The sequence below is a fragment of the Tachysurus vachellii genome, chromosome 21 (assembly GCF_030014155.1).
Source record: "Tachysurus vachellii isolate PV-2020 chromosome 21, HZAU_Pvac_v1, whole genome shotgun sequence".
Classification (NCBI taxonomy): domain Eukaryota; kingdom Metazoa; phylum Chordata; class Actinopteri; order Siluriformes; family Bagridae; genus Tachysurus; species Tachysurus vachellii.
In genome coordinates, this window is record NC_083480.1 from 11755770 (window position 1) to 11773366 (window position 17597).

At 38.6% G+C, this 17597-nt stretch overlaps 1 protein-coding gene across 1 annotated transcript; it reads right to left on the bottom strand.

Moving 5' to 3' along the window:
- Window positions 1–206: 206 nt before the first annotated feature.
- On the bottom strand, window positions 207–14650 carry LOC132837580 (coagulation factor XI-like). The gene is made up of 10 exons (XM_060857329.1): window positions 14506–14650; window positions 14303–14400; window positions 11773–11923; window positions 11286–11395; window positions 10972–11134; window positions 1834–1937; window positions 1598–1745; window positions 1037–1149; window positions 794–953; window positions 207–611 (listed from the first exon to the last, which is right to left on the bottom strand). Exons 2-10 carry the CDS (start codon window positions 14310–14312, stop codon window positions 497–499), a joined length of 1074 nt encoding a protein of 357 aa, XP_060713312.1. The 5' UTR covers window positions 14313–14400; window positions 14506–14650; the 3' UTR covers window positions 207–496.
- Window positions 14651–17597: the final 2947 nt, after the last annotated feature.

The following is a 17597-nucleotide window of genomic DNA, read 5'->3' on the forward strand; positions in this document are numbered from 1 at the left end:
TTTGGGTCCGGTTACTCTTAAGGTTTCTTCCTCTTCCATCTAAGGGCGTTTTTCCTTGCCACAGTCGCTTCAGTCACCTCAGAGGATCATTTCAACCAAAGAGACCACAGACTCTTGGGTTCTTCCGTGAACACTGTTGCCAATGATGTGATTAGGTGACTTGCTCCCCTAATTAGTGATGTTAGTTTAAAAAAAAAAGCAAAATGACAAATCTAGTGATGGTTTGAACAGATTTTAATAACTGTACTGCAAGTTTGATGACCCTCTAACTCACATCACAGCTGCTGGTTAGAAACAGTACATTCACCAGTAGATACATCACCAGTCAATGAACACCATTGTTTCCAGAAAACAGTCACAGATTACCATAGCTTTCAACAACCAATCATCAAAATCAATAGTCCTATATTGCATGTCATTGTATCTTTCTGGCCTAGACTCAAGACTTTTACTGTTTTTATAACACTTAAAGGAACATAGCAATGTGGGCAGTAGATTAATTCCCACTAGATTTACAGTCCCTTAGAGAGAAGCCAGATGTCACACCATAATTGTACACCACCTTTTCAGGTCTGGGTAGAGTCATGACTTGCTTCAAATAACATATATGCCTAAAATAACACAAACAAGGACATTAATGCATGTGTAAAAACTAACACACACAAATAAATGAGTAAGCCATTGTTATTCAATTTTAAGGATTATAATTTTGTAATCAAATAAATTATGTTATTTTTTCTGCTTATTAAGTAATTACCTTTGACATCTACACTATGATAGAGATTATATTTACCTGATATTCTCATCATGGTGAGAAGGTAGGACATAAGTGTAAAAATGGCAGTCTGGATTGTTTGTGCACCTTTCTTGACAGATCTCAGATGTATCTGTTTTAAAGTCATGGTAATCATGTCCAAAGAAGTGCAGGCCTTCACAGCGTTCTGTTGCCCAAACTTTGGAAGAACATTGAGAATAAAGTGTATTAAACTGTAACATCTTTTCATGTACAAAATAGAAAGTAGAAAAAAAATCTAACCATTTGAGGGCGTGCAATTTCGTGTTGGAAATCCAGAAAAAAGTTCTTCTTCTTTTACCAGCTCTAGCTCACTTACACTGTCTGTATGCTTTAGGAAACAATGCATGTTGATCCTGTGGAGAAAAATATAATAATAATAATAATAATAATAATAATAATAATAATAATAATAATAATAATAAATAAAAATCATTTGAAATAATACTTAAAAATAATATATAATATATAATTTTAAAATATTTGGGTCATTTGAATATTGACTTTCATGCTTTTGTGATCCATTTCACTTTTTTCTCAGACAAAATGGAAAAAATACTGAGAAATTATAACTTAAGTTAAAGTACAAACTGGTCATTTATAGTCAAAGAAATTATTCAAGTGCAATTTACAGTAAAGTGTACTAAGGAAAATAGGAGAATGCCATGTTATAATATGAAAAGTAACAATTATTACTCTGTATTTACTTCACAACTTTTATAAAATGAACACCATTTTACTACACATTTTTAATTATTTTTTTATTGCTTTTACCCAAGACCTCATTCATTTTCTAGCACTTACCCAGGCTTCGTAGAATATTTGGAGGTTGTGTAGGTGAAATGTGTGCAGCGGGGATGTGTGCTACACAAAAACTGACAGTGTTGAGGTGAGACAGCAGGGATGTTCTCAATGTCATTCTCAATGTTAGCAAAGATCTCCTCCTTACATTCTATGATGAGTTCGAAAGAAAAAAATTTATGTTAATGATATATTTTATCCTTTATAGAATTGAATTTATCATGAAAGAAATTGTTTACCTTCTTTTTGCAATGAATCTGAAAACCCTGATACAAGACCGGGTGTTATTATGAGTACTGATGGTGTTGGAAAAGTCCAGCGAAATTTTAGGAAGCACTTTTTCCTGCACAGAGATCACCAAATTTAACTAGTAAAATGCACAAGGATACACACAGTGGGTCATATCACTGTTCAGTTTAAGTGCATTTATCAGAAGTTAATTACTTAGTGCCAGGAATTCTGATTTTTCAGTAAGTGAAATCAAGTGATTCAGCTCAGCAAAAAGAGCTTTCTCTTACAGTGAATGAATGGCTCATTATCTTTTTTTTCTTTAAACAGGCTTAAATTTTTTTAATAGTAATAAACATACTTTGCCTGTGTCCAAAAACTTTTCTTTCTTATTATTAAAAAATATGATTAATAAAGCTTGAGTGATACTGGTCTGAAATAGTAAAGCTAAAGCTAGTATTTTACTAGCTGTAAAAATAAAATTCTACTGAATATCTATCTACTGTACTGTATATCTATACACATTGTGGCGGCAGAGCAAACACCACCACCTTAAAACACCCCTTTTCCACTGCTTCCGCTACTTCTGCAGTGGGGATGAATGGATAGCAGAGATTCAGCACCACATATGTTTTGGACAGCTGGGGGCACATTGCGGTGAGGTGGGTAGCAGCTGCTACCTCCCCACCCTTAGGGAGAAGCCACATGCGCTGCATGGGGAGCAGCACCTCCAGAGAGGTCAGAGGCAGAAACAAATGCCCGTTCTCTGCTCTCTGACACAGATTTGCCCAGGAAAACTGCTGAAGAAGAAGAAGCCAGCGCCTGATCTTGCCACACACTGCCAGTCTCCAACTCATTGGGTCTGCCTAAGTTTTCCAATAACTGCTCTGTAAGAATAAATTGTGCCTTTGTTAATGCCAGTCTGCCTCATTGTGTGTCAGTGTTCAGCCTCTCGTGGCTCTGAGTAGCCACACTGGTGGATGATGCAGGCACAAACACGTAAGAAATTACAGATAAATGCACCCAGATTCTACTCAAAGATACACATCAAAAAGAGCTTATTCCTAAAAAGGCTTACAAATCATAAGGTAATACGTTTAGAACTCATCAAGGATCGCAACTAACAAAGTATCTACATATTACCATTTAAAGTGACCATTTGGTTGATAACAATTGTAACAATACCAAGCCAAGGTGTACGTGACCAAGAGTAACATTTAAAGACAATCAGCTAGACAACAAGGTGTAGCCCAGCCATTTGGGAGACACTCAGTTCTTTTGCTCAATACACATTCAAAGTGGAACCTCATTTAAACTGCAAAAAGGGAAAACAGTATTAAAATGCTTGAGCATGATTTGTCCTGGGTTCTTACTGACTCAGATGAACCCAAAGTACTTCGTATATTTTGTCACTGCTATGAATAAACTTCTTGTTCTTCATTAAGATCTTCATCCTCATTGTCTTTTTCCACGCATTTTTATTTCTTACATTGGTGAGCCAGCCAGGAGGGATTCCAAAAAAAAAGTGGGGAAAAGGAAAAAGAGAGGATTTTTCTTCTTGATTCAGGGAACCCTCTCGTTTAAAAAAGCCTAGCAAAGAAATGTTTTAGGGTAGAATAGAACATAGAGTAGAGTTTATTGATCATGAGCACGAGGAGTTGTTAAGCCTATTCTGTACATTTCTGTTTAGGATTCTAATGGAACTGAATTAACCCGATGCATGCAGTGCGGTGACAGAGTTTTATTTGAATTGTTGTTTCTAAAGTAACTGAAACTTGTTGTGTGTTTGTTTAATTCTGTTAAGATTCTAACGTAACTGAATCAGCCAGACACAGTGTGCCGGTTGAATCATAGCTAAAAGTGTTTCTAAAGTAACTGAAGCAGTGATAGTGTAAAGGGCCCGACGCACCGCGGCTCTGCAGAGTTTAAAGCATTAACCCGAGGTTTTGTGGTGTTGTCCGACAGACTGAGACATTGTTTTAAACTTAACTTTTAAGTCCATGTACTGTGATTAAGTAGACTGTTAGGTTTTAACACAAAGAAACCCAATAATGTTACATTATAAACTGTATTTTTGTGATTGTTATTGTTTGTGAGTGTTACTGAGGTTAAACTCGAGGCCAGAGGGAGTGTGTCTGTGTCCAAAGCAGTGAGAATTTTGAGTTCAAAAGCCTGACGTATTGTGGCTGTTTTGTTCATTTGCGTCCAAAGTACTGGAGCTGTGAATATATAGACTAACGGTTAACTAGATAGCCTGTAGTCACAGAAACTGTGTATAGATTTAAGGAAGGTTTTGAGTTTGTTAAAATAGAACAGCTGATTGTTAGGTACATCTCTAAGCATGGTTCTCAGGGAATGTTTGATGGAATAGAGAACATTGTTGATAAACCGTATGAGTGGGCTATTTCTAAGTTTGAAAATGATCCTAAAATGCCCAAGAACAAAAAAGCAAAAATTGCCAATGCACTGCAAGCAGTTATTGCATCGTACAAAGTCACTAGAAAGACTTTAAATGCATTAAAGGCTGAAAATGAGAAACTGCAATCTAGACTAGATGATGGGATAATCTCTAAAAGAGATTACCAGACTAGTGAAATACTCTGGAAAGAACAAAAAGGTTTATCCATGGAAACATTGTTCAAAGATTTGGAGGAAGCAAAGGTTGCTTGTCAATTCTTGATAAAAAATGGCACAACTGAAACTAGCACCAGTAAGACATCTGTATGTGGCATGTTGTGTAATCATGTTCCTGAAATGCTAGACAGTGATGAAAGAGATTCTCAGTCAGTCAGTAGTCAATACTCTGACTGTACAGTAAGATTTCCTATACCTCCAATTCACTTGACTACAACTATGCGTGCCAATGAAATAGCGGAGGAACCAATGACCTGTGGTCAGAGGGTTTAATCTCAATGAATTAGAAGCTGTGATTAAAAGTATTGGTAAATTCGATCCTGCCAAACAAGATCCGTTAGATTTTCTAAAGGTTTTCGAGCAATATGCTGACATTTCCAAATTTACAGATGGTGATGCATGTGTATTGTTAACTATGTGTTTGTCTGACACTTTGTCTGGAGCGTTAAATCAGAAAGTCAAAACTAGAACTGCCAATAAGTTAGAGAGGAAACAGGCACTGATTGAAGTCCTACTGTAGATGTAATGTCAGTTGACTGGGATAAAATATCTGATGTGTACATGAAGAAAGGGGAGCACCCCATGGCATTTTCTGAGTGATTATTGGAGACATTTAAAACTTTTTGTGGCAATCCTAACATCACTTAAATTATGTCAGTTTTAAATCTGCTTTGATTAACAAATGTGACCCACTCACCCATTCTGCTGTGTCAATGTTTGTAACCCATCTCTCTGATTATAATGACATCATTGTTAAAATGACAGTTTTTCAACAGCAATGCTAACTCAAAAAGATCCCATTGTGTGTCAGCAGTAGGTGTTAGAAAGCCCTATCAGAATAGTGGTCACAAGGTTCCCTGGAAAAAAGAGAACTACGCTGCTGTTGATAAAGAGGAAAGACTACCCTCTCATAACCCTGATAACCTCCTGGTGTGTTATTCATGTGGCAAAGAGCAACATATTTCAAGGGAATGCAAATTTTCCCTTAAGAGCACAGGCCCCAAAACTGATTTAAACCAGTTACAGGATACAGTAAACAGACAGAGAAAGGAGCTCAAGAATCAGTGTAACTCCTTGCCTGTTATTTTTCCATCAAGCCACTCAACAAATTTGTCAAGAACAGAAAAACAAAATGCATTCTGGTCAGAATGTGCACCATCACAAATTTGAAATTAGTGATGAAACCATGGTAAAGAATTACCAACATGAGGGTCCATGGTCTGCTCACTGGGTGAGACCATGCAGAGATTCACTTCACAAGCTGTGCCACAAAAGTAAAAAATTCATTATGTTTCCATATGTAAATTTCACCCTATAGTCAATGTCATTAAATCCAGAGGAACAACTAGGCTTTGAGGACGATATCCCAGAATTTGATTTTGAGTTACCAATACATATATATATATATATAAAATGTTATTATATAACATGTTAATGTAATTGTGTCATAATGAAAGGATGACCATGAAAGGATGCACCTGCACAAGATGGGAGGTGTGATCTGTATTAAGTGATGTTATGCTTCACGGCCAAAATCAGATAAATGCACCCAGATTCCACTTCAAGATACATATCAAAAAGAGCTTATTCTTAAAAAGGCTTACGTATCATAAATACGTTTAGAACTCTAAATGAATACCAATTCGAATTCAAAACCAAAATGGCGGCGCGGCAGTAGCATGCAGCGGTCACTCCGGATTTAATATGGTGTATTTACATTTTTTTTAAGGTTTTATTTGTGCTTTTTAGCCCGACTACTGCTTGTACATGGACACCAGAGACAGCTGTGTTCATGTATAAACCACCAGGAACTAATAAAGTACAAAAATAGTGCAACAACCAACCTGCACGATGATGTACTGGATAGGCTTCGTGACCTCGGCTTGCTGCGGAGACCAGGCCTCCAGTCCTCAGTGTCGCCTGATATCGGAGACCAGGGGAGGGGACGCCGAAAGCGGTGCGTGAGGAAGCGGAAGCGTGGTAAGCGGGCGGGTGTCCATGCTAGGCTAAAAACAAACCCTAGCCGGCCGGCTCTCCTGTCCATTCTACTAGCCAATGTTTGCTCCCTGGACAATAAACTGGACTATATCCGACTCGAACGCTCTACACGGAGAGAGATTAGAAACTGCTGCATGTTTGTTTTCACGGAGACGTGGCTCAGCGACAGAGTTCCGGACACCGCCATTCAGCTGTACGGGCTAACTTCATTTAGAGCCGACAGAAATGCAGCTCTGCACGGTAAGACACACGGTGGTGGTGTGTGTGGTTATATCAACACGGAATGGTGCAAGAACTCTGTGCTTATTTCTACTTACTGCTCATTGTCAGTGGAGTTTGTGACTGTTAGATGCAGGCCATTTTATTTACCACAGGAATTTACTACTGTTTACATTGTCGGAGTTTACATTCCTCCTAGCGCTAATGCTAAAGAGGCGCTAAGTAAGCTATACGGAGCTATTAGCGACCTACAGAATGTTCACCCCCCGATGGACTGTTTATCATCGCCGGAGATTTCACTCATGCAAATCTCAAGTCAGTGCTCCCTAAATTCCATCAACATTTGGACTTTGCATCTTGTTTACACAAACATTCCCGGCACGTACCGTGCAGAGCCCCACCCCCACTTCGGCTACTTAGACCACATCCCTGTTATACTAATTCCAGCATACAGACCACTCGGTTCAAAACCGGTTCTGAAGCAGGTGAAATCCTGGCCAACAGGAGCCACCTCTGCTCTTCAGGACTGCTTTGAGTGCACTGACTGGAACATCTTCAGGGAGGCTGCAACCAACGGTGACGCCGTCAACTTGGAGGAGTACAAGTCAACAGTGACCAATTACATCGACAAGTGCATTGATGACTTGACCGTCTCCAAGACCATCACCACACACTCCAACCAGAAGCCGTGGATGACTGCTAACATGCGTGTGCTGCTGGGGATTAGAGACCTAGCCTTCAGAAAAGGGGACAGGGCGGCCCTAAGTACAGCAAGGGCCAAACTGTCCCGAGCCATCAAAGAGGCAAAGCGTGCACACCCCCAGACAATCCACAGCCACTTCCAAGACAGCGGGGACACCCGGCGCATGTGGCAGGGCATACAAGCAATCACGAACTACAAGACAGTTTCACCTGTTTGTGATAGCGACGCCTCCCTCCCAGATGCGCTGAACGACTTCTACACTCGGTTTGAGGTGCAGAACAACGTAGCGGCAAGGAAGACCATCCCTCCTCCTGACGACCAGATACTCTGTCTATCCACGGCCGACGTGAAGAGAACTCTATGCAGAGTTAACCCATGGAAGTCTGCTGGACCAGATAACATCCCTGGCAGGGTGCTCAGGGAATGTGCAGAACAGATAGTGGATATCTTTACAGACATCTTCAACATTTCCCTGAGCAGCGCTGTTGTTCCTACTTGCCTCAAAACTACCACCATTGTTCCTGTCCCAAAGAAGTCTACAGTGTCTTGCCTCAATGACTATCGTCCTGTTGGACTCACACCCATAGTTATGAAGTGCTTCGAGAAGCTCGTCATGAGGCACATCAAGACCCAGCTACCACCCTCACTGGACCCCCTACAGTTCGCGTATCGTCCAAACTGCTCCACAGACGATGCCATTGCCACAGCCCTCTACTTAGCCCTCACCCACCTGGACAATAAAGACACTTATGTATGAATGCTGTTCATATTTTTTATTTCAGCATTCAATACAATCATCCCTCAGCACCTGATTGGGAAGCTGAGCCTGCTGGGACTAAACACCTCCCTCTGCAACTGGATCTTGGACTTCCGGACTGGGAGACCTCAGTCAGTCCGGATCGGGAACAGGATCTCCAGCACCACCACACTGAACACTGGAGCCCCTCAGGGCTGCGTGCTCAGACCACTGCTGTTCACCTTGCTGACTCACGACTGTGCAGCAATGCACAGATCGAATCATATTATCAAGTTCGCCGATGACACGACCGTGGTGGGTCTCAACAACAAGAACGACTAGTCAGCATACAGGGAGGGGGTGCAACAACTAACTGCCTGGTGTAGAGCCAACAACCTTTCTCTGAATGTGGATAAAACTAAAGAGATGGTTGTGGACTTCAGGAGAGCACAGAGCAACCACTCTCCACTGAACATCAACGGATCATCCGTAGAGATCATCAAGAGCACCAATTTCTTTGTGTTCATCTAGCGGAGAACCTCACCTTGTCACTCAACACCAGCGCCATCACCAGCCCAGCAGCGTCTCTACTTCCTACGAAGGCTGAGAAAGGCACATCTCCCTCCCCCATCCTGACCATGTTCTACAGAGGGACCATTGAGAGCATCCTGAGCAGCTGCATCACTGTCTGGTTTGGGAACTGCAGCGGATAGTGAGGACATCGGAGAAGATCATTGGAGTCTCTCTTCCCTCTATCATGGACCACCATGGTCATGGTCATGGTCATTACACCACACGCTGCATCCACAAAGCCAACAGCATTGTGGATGACCCCACACACCCCTCACACACACTCTTCACCCTCCTGCCGTCTGGAAAAAAGGTACCGAAGCATTCGGGCCCTCACGACCAGACTGTGTAATAGTTTCTTCCCACAAGCCATCAGACTTCACAATAACTGAACTGTACTAAGCACAACATACACACATCATCTGTATGGACTGCACAGACCCACACAAAACACACACACTGACACATCAAACTGTTTACATGCTGCTTACAATCCATCAAACTGTTTACATGCTGTTTTGCACACTTTTTTGCTGTTTTGCACAAACCGTCCAACATTTCTGCCGTTTTGCACATATTGTACAATATCTCAGCCTTTTTGCACATACTATACAATATTTCAGTCATTTGCTGGTTTTTGCATAATTCTATATATTATCCCAAGGACCTGCTGCTAAGAAACTGTGTTCATTCTAATGTTACTGCACGAAATATTGTTTGAACATTCAGTATTCACCTACGGTATTTACACTGGTCGGCACTGTTTCTGTTTACTGTTTATTGTCTTTTGTGTACTGTATTTTTTGTACTTTTTGTATTGTCTTGTAACATTTTGTCTGTACTGTCTTTTGTCCTGCACTTTCTTTTGTCCTGCACTGTCTTGTCTGTCTTGTTTGTCTTATTCTGCACTGTTTGCACCAGGTTGCACAGTTGCACTTTATGTGGCTAGGACTACTTACAAGTCTTTAGCCCTGTCTTTGTTTTATGTAGCACCATCATCCTGGAGAAACGTCTCATTTCGCTATGTACTGCAACAGCTATATATGGTTGAAATGACAATAAAAGCTTCTTGAATCTTGAATAAACTTGATTAAATCGTTAGTATGGGAGTGGCAGCAGGACATCAAGGATCGCCAATAACAAAGGGTCTACGTGACTGTGATTACCATTTGAAGTGACCATTTGGTTGATAACAATTGTAACAATACCAAGCCAAGGTGTACATGACCATGAGTAACATTTAAAGACAGCCGGCTAAACAACAAGGTGTATCCCAGCCATTTGGGAGACACTCAGTTCTTTTGCTCAATGCACATTCAAAGCAGAACCTCATTTAAACTACAAAAAGGGAAAACAGTACTGTATAAAATGCTTGAGCATGATTTGTCCTGGGTTCTTACTGACTTCAATGAACCCAAAGTACTTCATGTATTTTGTCACTGCTACATTGGAATAAACCTCTTGTTCTTCATTAAGATCTTCACCCTCATTGTCTTATTTTCACACATTTTTTATTTCTTACACACAGCACCCAGCGGAATGGAACAAGTGCTCAACCACCTGATGGAATCCAGTCTGCAGCAGCAAGCTGTGATCCAGAAACAGAGCTCATGGCACTGAAAAAGCTCTCTCATCACAATTACTCCTCTCTTCCAGCTGTGATGCCAGATGCCAGCTTATCAAGTGAACAGACATTGAGGGCTACCTGCAAATATTCAAGAAAGTTGCAATACTGGACGAGTGGCCTGAGGACTGGTTCTGAATTCCGGCTCCTTTTCTCTCTGGGGATGCTCAACTCATGCTTCAACTTCACCCTGAGCAACAAGGAGGCTAGTGAATACTCCACCTCATGAAATTCTGTGGGTGGTGGCTGAGTACCACCGGTGGGCCTATAAGGCCAGGCACAACCCTAGAGCCAAAATGGATGCTCTGCTCTGCATAGCCTGCACCTGATCTCAGCCTGCACCTGAATGCACCTGCCGGTCTACAGCCTTGAAGGAAAATAACGCCTCTCCAGTCCACAGGCTGCTGGAACATTGTACACCTGGGGCTAATGAACTCTTTCTTGCCATGTTTGTTATTGGTATTGAGCTTTTGCCCTCTGGGTCTGCCTGAATTCTTCAATTACTGCACAATGAGAAAAAATTGCACCTTGTGTGTCTGTGTTCAGACTCTCATAAATCTGAGTAAATATACATTTAGGTTGTGGTTACAAGGTGTATATATACACACAAATGTGTGTATATATACACAAACATGGTCTAGTAATGTTAAAACAATGCTTCTGACCTGTTTTCTGCATGTGGGAAGGTCATTGCTGTAAATGAAAAAAATTTGCAATCTGGATCACTGGTGCATTGCTTCTGGCACTCATCAAAAGTATTTAGGTTCAACTGGACATAGTCTGATCCTGTGAAATCTACGTCCTGATATGTAGATGACAAACAGGTATCTGTGGAGATAAAAAAATTATTTATAGTACAGGCATATTTACATCTCAAAAAAGCATTAATACAAAACATCTGTAAGATAAAAATAAGCTTGGGGTCTTGTGATGGTGCACCAGGTGTTTTAATGACAAACTAAAAAAATGTTGCATTTACTTGTTTTGTTACCCTGGTGCATAAGTTTGAAGCCTGAGGTCACACCCTTCAGCTTTGCAACCTTAGATGGGGATCCAGTGGCTGTGTGCTTCAGGTAGCAGTGAAATGCCCTTTAAAAGTAAGCAGTGTTAGTGGGTGTTCAATTACTGCATTGTCTTAATGAATTTAGACTTCACTAAAAGTCAGTAATGCTGAAATGATTCCCTGCTGCCAATATCAACAATAAAGTCAACGATAAGAGATTTACTGAATTACAGGTTAAATACAGACAGAATTCATCTCAAGACATCCATCTCAGTCTAGAGAGATTTTTTCCTGTTACTAAGATCAGACCATGAATAAATGTTATTAAATAAAGAAATCTTTAAATCAAGAAATAATTTCTTTATATTATACTATTGTTTATATAAAATATTTACAAAAACACTTTACATTACTATGATCCATGTTCAGAGTGAGTCTAGTAAATAAAATTAAATAATCTAACCTGTTGTCCTTGTCCCAATCAGAGCGTAAAAACGTGAAGAACAAGCAGGAAGGGTGTTGTGTGCAGGCCAGCTGACAGTGCTGGACATCTGGGGAGTAAATCTGCAGAATATCATCTCCCGGAAAGTCCACGTCCACCTTCAGCTCCTGGACTGTAGAAAGTAAAACAGTAAAACAATGAAAAATATTGTCAGCAACGCAGGGGTAAAAACAGACCCAAATGCAGGACAGCGAAAAAATAAACAGGTTTAATAACTTAAAAAACACAAAACAAGAACACGGACTAGGACACAAGACGACAAAGGAAGACAAACGACGACAGATGACAACATTACAATGACAACAAGGATTCCATGTTGCTCAAGGAAATGTGGCTCGACTAAATACTAACAACAATTAGACACATGAGGAACAGGTTTGCAGAGGCGGGGAGGACAAGACAACGGCGGGGCAGACACATGAACACAGAACATAAACAAAAGCACGTGGCCAAAGTCTGGGTTGGATCCTGACAAATATTTGCACATCTATTTGTAATTTCATAATAATTCATTAGTTATGATGTAAAATAAGTACACACAGTTCAATCCAGCCACTCACAAAGCTATAGCATTAAAGCACTAAATAGTGTGCAATATACAAAAATTCACATCTGTATTTATTATATATATAATAAATGATTCTTGATTTAAAGAAATCTTTAAATCAAGAAATAATTTCTTTATATTATACTATTGTTTATATAAAATATTTACAAAAACACTTTACATTACTATGATCCATGTTCAGAGTGAGTCTAGTAAATAAAATTAAATAATCGAACCTGTTGTCGTTGTCCCAATCAGAGCGTAAAAACGTGAAGAACAAGCAGGAAGGGTGTTGTGTGCAGGCCAGCTGACAGTGCTGGACATCTGGGGAGTAAATCTGCAGAATATCATCTCCAGGAAAGTCCACGTCCACCCTCAGGTCTTGGACTGTAGAAAGTAAAACAGTAAAACAATGCAGCGTATTTGCACATCTGTTTGTAATTTCATAATAATTCATTAATTTTAATGTAAAATAAGTACACACAGTTCAATCCAGCCACTCACAAATATACAGTAGTACCTTGAGATACGAGTTTAATTCGTTCCGTGACCTTGCTCGTATCTCAAATTGCTCGTATCTCAAAGCAATTTTCCCCATTTAAATTAATTGAAATCCCATTAATCCGTTCCAGCTCGCAAAATTCCACTCCAGTTGTTTTGTGTTTTGAATATGAAAAATGTACAGTACCTGTATTTATAAATGACAAATATTGTATGAAAACATACAGTAATAAAAGAGAAGGTTAAAAAATTAAACTGGTTTTACTATAAAGTGTGTTATTTACCTTGGAGATCAGACAACTTGAGCTAACGGAAGATGCGCACGGAGGTTGAGGGAGGAGTAAACAGGCTGAGGAATTTTGTCTTGTACGTACACTTTCACTCTCGTTCACTTACTCGCTACTGTACACTCTTAATGCTACTTTACACTTAAATGCAACTTAACTAAACTTCACTAAAATTGAACTTAACTGAAATTCTCTTAACTGAACTTAATTGCTACAATTTCTGTTTTCTTTAAATTAATTTTGCTTAATTTACTTCATCGCTTTTCCCTTCACTTGTTTTTGCCTTTTTTGTCACTCTTTCCTCAATAAACACTCTTTCCTTTCCTCCTTTTGTCACTCTTTCCTGCTGGTCCTTTTAATAAAAACCTGTCCAAGGAGGTTTGTTTCTTCCTCCCTTTTAAAAATTTTCAGAAATGTGTAAGGCAAGTGTCATTAAACAACGCTGATGCACGACCAGTTGCAACTATTTCTGGGATGTTTGTATCTCACACGTGGTTGTTGGGGATTTTTGTTTCGGCGGTGTCGGCTTAGATGCTCGTATCTCAAAAAATTGTTCGTATCTCAAGGCAAAAATTTGGTCGAATCACAGCTTATATCTCAAAAAAAAATCGTATGTCAATGCACTCGTATCTCGAGGTATCACTATAGCATTAGAGCACTAAATAGTGTGCAATATACAAAAATTCACATCTGTATTTATTTTACATAGCTCAAAGGTGTTCTTCTACTTAATACTAAGCAAAGGGTCTGAATACTTATGACCATGTATTATTTCAGTTTTTCTTTTTTAGAGATTTTGCAAAAATTTGTACATGTCTGTTTTTTCCTGTCAATATGGGGTGCTGAGTGTATATTAATGAGAAATAAAATGAACTTTTTTGATTTTAGCAAATGGCTGCAATGAAACAAAGAGTGAAAAATTTAAAGTGGTCTGAATACTTTCAGTACCCACTGTATGTATATATATATATATATATATATATATTATATATATATATATATATATATATATATATATATATATATATATATATAAAACACTACCTTTACTGAAAGAATCTGAAAAAACAAGAAAGCACTATCACCACGTATACTCTCATTCTCCCTGAAAAATATTCACTGCTTCTGCTTTACAAACGATGAGTGGTTTTTTTACCCTGGTGCATGAGTTTGAAGCCTGAGGTCACACCCTTCAGCTTTGCAACCTTAGATGGGGATCCAGTGGCTGTGTGCTTCAGGTAGCAGTGAAATGCCCTTTAAATGTAAGCAGTGTTAGTGGGTGTTCAATTACTGCAATGTCTTAATGAATTTAGACTTCACATTAGTGCCATACAGGAAAACCAGTGCTAGCTTGCTCACAGTTAGTCATGCTGAAATGATTCCCTGCTGCCAATATCAACAATAAAGTCAACGATAAGAGATTTACTGAAATATTACAGGATACAGTAAATGCAGACAGAATTTATCTCAAGACATCCATCTCAGTCTAGAGAGATTTTTTCCTGTTACTAAGATTATATCATGAATAAATGCTACTAAATAAAGAAATCTTTAAATCAAGAAATAATTTCTTTATATTATGCTGGACATCTGGGTGCTGGACATCTGGGGAGTAAATCTGCAGAATATCATCTCCCGGAAAGTCCACGTCCACCTTCAGCTCCTGGACTGTAGAAAGTAAAACAGTAAAACAATGCAGAATATTTGTACACACAGTTCAATCCAGCCACTCACAAAGCTATAGCATTAGAGCACTAAATAGTGTGCAATATACAAAAATTCACATATGTATTTATTATATATATATAAAATATAAAACACTACCTTTACTGAATGAATCTGAAAAAACACAGGAGAGCATTATCACCAAGTATACTCTCATTCTCCCTGAAAACATTCACTGCTTTACACATGATGAGCCGCAATTAATATGGTCTTTGGATTTTAAATTTACAAAGATAAAGGAAAGTTCAATGGCTAACATTAAAATAAACATGTCACTCACTAACTGGAAAAAGAGGTCAATGCACTTCAGACTCATCGTTAAACCGAAGTTCAAAAGGAAGTTCAAAAGGATCCCCCGAGCACCTTTCATATTCTGTGTGGCATGGCATGGACATGGATCTGGACTTAAAAACAGATCTTACTGGCAACAGTAAATAAGGGTTTTACTATAAAAAGTGAGATCCTGAAATTGGAAGAGAAAATAAAGCCCTAAAAATCTTTTGAAAAGTTCAAGCATGGACTCCATGAAGTACCATAAAATTACTTTAATTTTAAACTAATTTCTGGTTCAATTTCCTTCACTTCTTTGTTAAGAAAAAATTAACATTTTTTACTCACCTTACAGGTAATTCAAAAACATAATCTTCCTTTATCATCACTGGTTACACAAAACAACTTTCTAAAGGAGATGGCTTTTTTGTGTAAGTTTGTGTAAGTTTGTGTAAGTGAGCTTCCCAGGTTTGTTTTGCTGCAGATGCAACAAATCAAAATGTGCTAATAAAATACTGTACACCCACTGACTGGCAAACAGAAGTTACTAAGCTGTGTAATAATCAGTTTTGGAGATTCTTAGAATATCTGAACACGTAACAACACATAACTTATTTGATTTATTTATTTGAAGTTAGCATTGGAACTAACACATGTACTATAAAGCCAGGATCAAGGTTACAGCAAGGGAAAAAAAATCTCTAAAATAGTTTTTCTTCCATAGCTCACTTTCTGTTATACTTATATACTTAAACTTATATATACTTTTAATTCATATACTTAAATGTATATAATTTTTACCTTTGATTCTTCATGTCTGTCACTGTCTATCTAATTTCAAATTTATTTAAAATTATATACATTTTTTGTCACATACCCAGTATGACATGTAGTGCAATGCATTTTATGACTGTCCTAAAAAATAGTAGCAAAAGCCAATAGTAGATAAAAGAACAAAGGAATAAATATAAGGCGCAGGGGAATACAATATGTGCATTACTATAGAAAATATATATATATATTTATCAAGTATAAATTAAAAAATATATCAAAGTAGATCAGGAAAATGTAATAAAATATATATAAAATACCAAATATAGTTAGAAAAAATATAATTAGAGAAGGAAAATGTAATCAGAAACAGTGGTAATGTAATCAAACATGTAAACACAGTGTTAGCTTCCCATTTTTCTCACCCCTAGCACAGCTCAGAACAGAGGTAGTGTGATGCAGTGATCTACTGTATCAGTGAAATATCAGTACATAGTCGAGTAAGATTTTCATAATATTTTTAGCAATATCTGGAAGTCTAAAACTCAAGTAATATTGAAGCAATTTATACGGTAAATATGCCCTACAGTCCCCAAACCTACTCAGGTACTTTCTTCTCATGGTAATAAATCTTTGTGTTTAATAAATCGTCGCGAATCTTTGTGTATATTTGCAGAAAGCTGCCTCACTGGTGTGTGTAAAAGGTGCATGCAGTAAAGGGAATGCTTTAGTTGCTGGACTGCTGATTGCTTTGGTGTGGAAGGGCATACTGCTCCACTGCAACTTCAGCATCACTGTTTAGTGCGTTTTTGTCCCCACATGCATTTATCTGTGTGACTGGTGTCGGAACTTAGAGCCCGTCTCCAAGCTGACATATCACAAGGGTGATATATACTTATAACTCTAACTGTTTTGTCATCTACTTTAGCCAAATCCTCCTGTATACACTATAATTAATATTAAAGAAATAGTGAGAAAACTCCTCAGACCTGGATGAGAATGAGCAAAAACTTCTTTATTGCAGTCAGTCAATCATCCATTCCATTGAACTCAAGGCAAACAAAAATTACTAAGTCAAAAAGAACCAATGAAAAGCCCAAAAGAGCATTCACAGGTAACCAAAAATATCTCCTTTGCAAAACAAAGTATCAAAAGAATAAAAGAGCTGCAGCATCAAGAGATGGCCTAGCCGTCCAAAAGAGCTACTCTCCTCACGAAAAAGAACTGAGTTTTCCAGTGAAATTTCCCCTCAATATATACCCTGGCGCCTCCAGGCGCCTCCTCTCTTAATTTCCCATTATTTCTCAAAGTTGTTTCTGAAGCCCCGCCTAGTCATTTACATGCTTCTTCTGAAATCCCCTTATTTCCCCGAAATTACCTCATACGCCTCCTCAGTGACCTAATATCCTGTTTTTTTGAATTCCCCTTATTTCCCAGAATCATCAGCTGATGCTTACTCATGTGCCCATGTATGGGTTTTCCTCTTTTCTTAATTTCCTATTATTTTCGGCCTTTTTCGTCACTGTTATTAAAAAAATATGCTCAAGAGAGCTCTACTTCCTAATTGGTATCACATTTGTCGTTCAGCCTTTCACGACGGACGCTTCGTGGATTACTCCTCTGTTTCAGCTACAATGAGTAAGTTTTTCTCATTTCTCTCATTATTATTTTACTTTACTGATTAT

Excerpts from the sequence above, each read along its gene's own strand:
- LOC132837580 (XM_060857329.1), bottom strand. Across the intron at positions 11,396-11,772 it reads GATTGGGACAAGGACAACAG|GGCATTTCACTGCTACCTGA; the intron begins GTTAGATTATTT and ends TTACTTTTAAAG. Across the intron at positions 1,746-1,833 it reads AGATTCATTGCAAAAAGAAG|AATGTAAGGAGGAGATCTTT; the intron begins GTAAACAATTTC and ends AACTCATCATAG.